General features: G+C 49.7%; 1 protein-coding gene across 1 annotated transcript; it reads left to right on the forward strand.

Moving 5' to 3' along the window:
• Positions 1–391: 391 nt before the first annotated feature.
• Positions 392–1390, forward strand: LOC103306970 (olfactory receptor 52E4-like). Its single transcript, XM_008176692.2, has one exon. It carries the CDS (start codon positions 392–394, stop codon positions 1388–1390), a length of 999 nt encoding a protein of 332 aa, XP_008174914.2.
• Positions 1391–5655: the final 4265 nt, after the last annotated feature.

The following is a 5655-nucleotide window of genomic DNA, read 5'->3' on the forward strand; positions in this document are numbered from 1 at the left end:
TGAATAGAGAACACCCTACAGTATGGACTCCCTATCCTGGCTCACACTGAATTAAGGAACAATGATGGATAACCAGTATCCACCCTGCTCTTTCCTGCTGGTGCCTCTTAAGGTTCCTCCACCACAAAGTCTAGGAATTATTGGTGCAGGGAGCACCACAAAATAAGTAATTGAATTTAGTAGGGTCGTTGTTCACAGTTATTTTCTCTGAATAATGAAAATGTCGTTTTTCAGTGTGCAAAGAGTTATCGATCTGCTTCTACCATGAGAACAGCCTCCATTAGTGCATGTAGTGTCTCATATTAACGTTGTCTCTCCATTCAGGCATTTCAACTGCGACCATCACCCAAGACCCTGGAAACACACAGAAAATCAGGGGAACATACGGTACATGCAGGAGACACTCTTATGCCTCAGTGTAGGACACCTTCTCCACTACACCATGTCAGATTACAATGCAACTGACTTCACCAACCCCTCCACCTTCATTCTACTTGGCATTCCTGGCCTGGAGGCAGTCCATATCTGGATCTCCATCCCCTTCTGTGTTATGTACGCCATAGCCGTGTTGGGGAACTTCACCATTCTGTTCACCGTGAAGAGGGAGCCGAGCCTCCACGAGCCCATGTTCTATTTCCTCTGCATGCTGGCCGTCACCGACCTGGTCATGTCCACATCCACTGTACCCAAAATGCTGAGCATCTTCTGGTTCAATTCCAGAGAGATCAGTTTCAGTGCCTGTCTCACCCAGATGTACTTTGTTCACTCCTTCACAGCGATGGAGTCTGGAATCCTCGTGGCCATGGCTTTTGATCGTTACATGGCCATCTGCAATCCTCTGAGATATTCCATGACCTTGAAAAACTCTGTTGTGGCCAAGATAGGCCTGGCCGTGATGCTGCGAAATTGCATATTCACATTACCCTATCCCTTCCTGGCGAGGCGGTGGCCATATTGTAGAACCAACATCATCACCCACTCCTATTGTGGGCATATAGCTGTGGTGAACCTGGCCTGTGCTGACATCCGCATCAGTAGTTACTATGGCCTGTTTGATCTTTTCTCTGTGACTGGAATGGATGTGTTTTTTATTGCCGTGTCCTATACTCTGATCCTCAGGGCCATCTTCCGCCTCCCCACAAAGGATGCCCGGCTCAAAACTTTTGGGACCTGCATCTCTCATCTTTGTGCCATCTCAGCTTTGTACGTCCCAGATTTCAGCACCTCTCTCACATACCGGTTTGGCCACAATGTGCCACTGCACTTCCTTGTTCTCTTTGACAGTTTGTACCTGGTGGTGCCCCCCATGCTACACCCCATCATTTACGGGGTGAGGACCAAACAGATCCGGGACAGGCTGCTGCAGCTCTTTACTCATAAAAAGACATAAATGTTTTCTCCTTGTGCTCTGGCTCTCAGATTGAGCTCTGTGCAGAGCTGGCTGGTCCACGGTGCTCAGGCCTCTTCCCTGAATCACATACTCGACAGACAGACACACATTAAACCCTTTCCTGTCCTTACTGTGCTGTGTCAATGTGATGAACTGGGGAGTCAGTCTATGTACACTACACTGGGTTGCCACCTTTCTAATTGCTGATAGCTGGATCCCTGAAATTGCAATCTTGCCCCATCTCTTCTGTCAACCCTCGACCCTGCTGTGTGTCTTCTCCCCAAGGCCCTGCCCCTGTTACTTGCTCCTCTTGTCCCCTCCCCTTGTCAGCTGCAACCCAGTCATCTCTAAAACCAATATATGCCCACATGTTGTGGCAATTCACTTAAGGGGCACTGATTAGTGTTAACATTTTAATGTTTATTCTTACTTCATTACTAACTCTGTGGAGAGAGAGACTCCGTCAGGACTCTTGGGATCTATCTCAGCTCTGGGGGTGGGGTGGGGTATAGTGTGTTACAGCAGGAAGCAGATACATCTGGGGTCTAAATAAGAAGATCAGAATGACCATACTGGGTAAAACCAATGGTCCATGTAGCCCAGTAGCCTGTCTTCTGACAGTGCCCAGTGCCAGGGGCTTCAGAGGGAATGAACAGAACATGGCAATCCTCATCTGATTCATGTGGATCAGCTCAGCAGAAGGGGGCAGAAGGCCCGAGCCCAGGCTGCCTCAGCTTCAGCTGGCAGGAGTTCAAGCCTCCAGCCCCACTACGAGCTGCCGGGGGAGGGGAAGAGCCCAGGCTGCCCCGGCTGGACCTGCAGAAGAAGCCGTCAGCTCAGGCTGCCTGAGCCATAACCACAGTCACAGAGCAGAGGCAGGAGCTGCGGTGGGAGCAGAGAAGATGGGCAGAGAAGCCCAGAGGAATGAAAACCCCCAACCTGGACGGAGCCACAGAAGGAGGAAGCCCAGAGCTCAGTGCCTGGTTCTGTGGCAGGAGTTGCAGGGGGTGGCGAGGGGAAGGAACAGAAACTTTGAGCTCAGCTCCTGGGCAGGGGCGGCTCCAGGCACCAGTGCAGCAAGCGCGTGCCTGGGGCGGCAAGCCGTGGGGCGTGGCTTGTCGGGCGCTGAGAGGGCATGTCTGCAGGAGGGGTCTCCCAGTCCTGCGGCTTTGGTGGGAATTCGGCGGCGGGTCCGACAGATCACCTGCAGAAACGCCGCCGAATCCGTGTGACCCCCTGACTGCCGTGCTTGGGGGCTGCCCTGGACAATTGAGCACGTACCAGCCTCATTTGTGTGCTGCTGCTAAAGGTGGGTCTGATCTCCCCACCAAGAGTGGCCATGCAGGGGAAGGACAACTCCCGTCGCTCCCCACAACCAACAGAATAGCAGCTAGGCACCTAAGGCTCCCAGCAGCACAGGAGATCAGATTTCCTGGGGGACAGCATTTCTGTCCCCTCCATCTTCCATACTACTGCCGCCCTTAGGGCTGTATCTTTTCCCCTGTGCTTGAACAAACTTAAGGGCGTGTTTTTTTCTCTACCTTCGCTGACCCTTTAGAGGCTGCTCTCGTCCCTCCACTTTATTTTCCCTTTCTAGAGATAGAGACGGGTTGCATGGCACGACCGGCACCGTCGCCGCACCGGTGGTCTTCTCCTTGTTTGCCCATCTCCGTGGATCACAGGGTCATAACAGGGACTCAGCCTGAGGATCATTATAGGTCCATGACACCGTCCCCCACTGTGCTGCGGGATGAGCTTCACCGTTTTCTGGTGGACGCCTGTGTTTTCAAGGGCAAGGTGAAGTTCCCTCTCCCATGTTGGGGAGACTTCCATATCATCCTTTGGGCCACGAGGTCTGTTTTGGAGGAGTGGAGGGGAACCGGGAGGCAGGATATCCTGGTTTTCCAGTGGGCCTGCGACTTATGTGACAAGCTGTCAAGGCTGCTTCCCCACTTTGAACTTTAGGGTACAAATGTGGGGGCCTGCATGAAAACTTCTAAGATTAACTACCAGCTTAGATCTGGTCCACTGCCACCATCCCAAAGCTAATTCCCTTCCCTGGGTAGCCTTGAGAGACTCTTCACCAATTCCCTGGTGAATACAGATCCAAACCCCTTGGATCTTAAAACAAGGAGAAATTAACCATCCCCCCTCCTACCACCCATCAACTCCTGGTGGATCGAGATCCAACCCCCTTGGATCTAAAAAAAAGGAAAAATCAATCAGGTTCTTCAAAAGAAGGCTTTTAATTAAAGAAAAAGGTAAAAATCATCTCTGTAAAATCAGGATGGAAACTAACTTTACAGGGTAATCAAACTTAAAGACCCCAGAGGAATCCCCTCTAGCCTTAGGTTCAAAGTTACGGCAAACAGAGATTAACACTCTAGCAAAAAGGTACATTTACAAGTTGAGAAAACAAAGATAAAAACTAACACGCCTTGCCTGGCTGTTTACTTACAAGTTGGAAATATGAGAGACTTGTTCAGAAAGATTTGGAGAAACTGGATTGATGTCTGGTCCCTCTCAGTCCCAAGAGCGAACAACCCAAAAACAAAGAGCACAAACACAAGCCTTCCCCCCACCAAGATTTGAAAATATCTTGTCCCCTTATTGGTCCTTTGGGTCAGATGTCAGCCAGGTTACCTGAGCTTCTTAACCCTTTACAGGGAAAGGATTTTGGAGTCTCTGGCCAGGAGGGGTTTTATAGTACTGTACACAGGACAGCTGTTACCCTTCCCTTTATAGTTACGACACAAGCCTTTCAGGTTGGTCAGCGATTGTTTCAAGGCTGGCTGGGGATCCTCCTGCCCACGAGGATCCTCCTCAGCCCTCAGAATGAAGCCAACCATCTTTTCAACATTGAACACCAGAGACTCTAGGGTGGGTCTCCACAGTTGCCAGGTGCTCTCCTTCCTTTGTGACATAGGGTACTCTGTGGTTTGCCTGCAGGAAACCCCCATTGATCCAGCCACCGAGACTAGTTTGCGGATGGAGAGGGGGGGCTGGGTATATTTTAGAAGCCTCAGTGCTCATTTGGCCGGGGTGGCCACCCTGTTCTCCCCATAACTACAGCCTGAGATGCTGGGAGTTGCCGAGGTCATGCAAGGTCGCCTGCTGCACTTCCAGGACTGTGTGGAGAGGCAGACATTGAATCTGTTCAATGTCTACCCCCCGAATGCGGACCCGTAGTGGGTGTGTTTCTATCAACAGACATCGGCCTTCCTCCAGACTTTGGATCCTCACTAATGCCTGATCCTGGGTGGGGATTTTAATACCATCTTTGAGGACCAGAATTGCTCAGGGATCAAGAGCAGCCAGGTCACTCCAGGCATCCTCAGAGAGATGATTAATCGTCACTCCCTGGTGGATGTCTGGCACGACCCACAGCCCTTCTTATACTGGCCTTGCTGGGTCCTGATTGTCTGTCGCAAGCCCGCTCCTGATTGGCTCTCTTTGGCAGCCCTTTCCCAGGGCTGTTTTTTACCCCTTCCAAACCGGAGCGGGGTGATGGCCCTGCCAGAAGAAGCAATCTGATAGTTTCTCTCTTATTATCTATCCTTTTCCTAATAATTCCCAACATTCTCTTAGCTTTTCTGATTGCCACTGTACATTGTGCAGATGTTTTCAGAAAACTATCCACAGTGCTTCCAAAATCTCTTTCTTGATGGTTAACAGCTAATTTTGACCCTCTCATTTTGTATATATAGTTGGGATTATATTTAGCCATGTGCATTACTTTTCATTTATCAACACTAAATTTCATCTGCTATTGTGTTGCCCCATCAGCCAGTTTTGTGAGTTCCCTTTGTAGCTCTTCCCAGTCTGTTTTGGATTTAACAATCCTGGTTAATTTTATATCATCTGCAAAGTTTACCACCTTACTCTTCACTCCTTTTTCTAGATAATTGATATATATGTTGAATAGCACTAGTCTCAGTATAGACCCCTGGGGACAGCACTATCTAACTCTTTCCATTCTCACCAGGTTTTCCTTCCCTTCTTTCCTATCTTTTAACAGGGGTGCCTAGCAATGCTTCCAGGATCATCTAAGGGGCCTTAATTTAATTTAATGACTAGCCCTTTGTTAAGCTAATCACCCTTCCTCTGTTCATAAACGAACTTCCTGCCCCAAAGGCAGAAGCTGGGAGCATCTGTCTATAAATAGGTTAGTCATTGGAAATATCACCCCTAACAAGATCTTGCCCGGACAGAAGAAAGGAGTTTTCTCCAGCGTCTCAGCAGAGGGGCGGGCATAGAAGGAATGA

This window comes from Chrysemys picta, chromosome 1, assembly GCF_011386835.1.
Source record: "Chrysemys picta bellii isolate R12L10 chromosome 1, ASM1138683v2, whole genome shotgun sequence".
NCBI classification, from domain to species: domain Eukaryota; kingdom Metazoa; phylum Chordata; order Testudines; family Emydidae; genus Chrysemys; species Chrysemys picta.

What these genes read in the sequence shown, in the direction of transcription:
- LOC103306970 (XM_008176692.2), top strand. Translation starts at nt 392, where the DNA reads ATGCAGGAGACACTCTTATGCCTCAGTGTAGGACACCTTCTCCACTAC.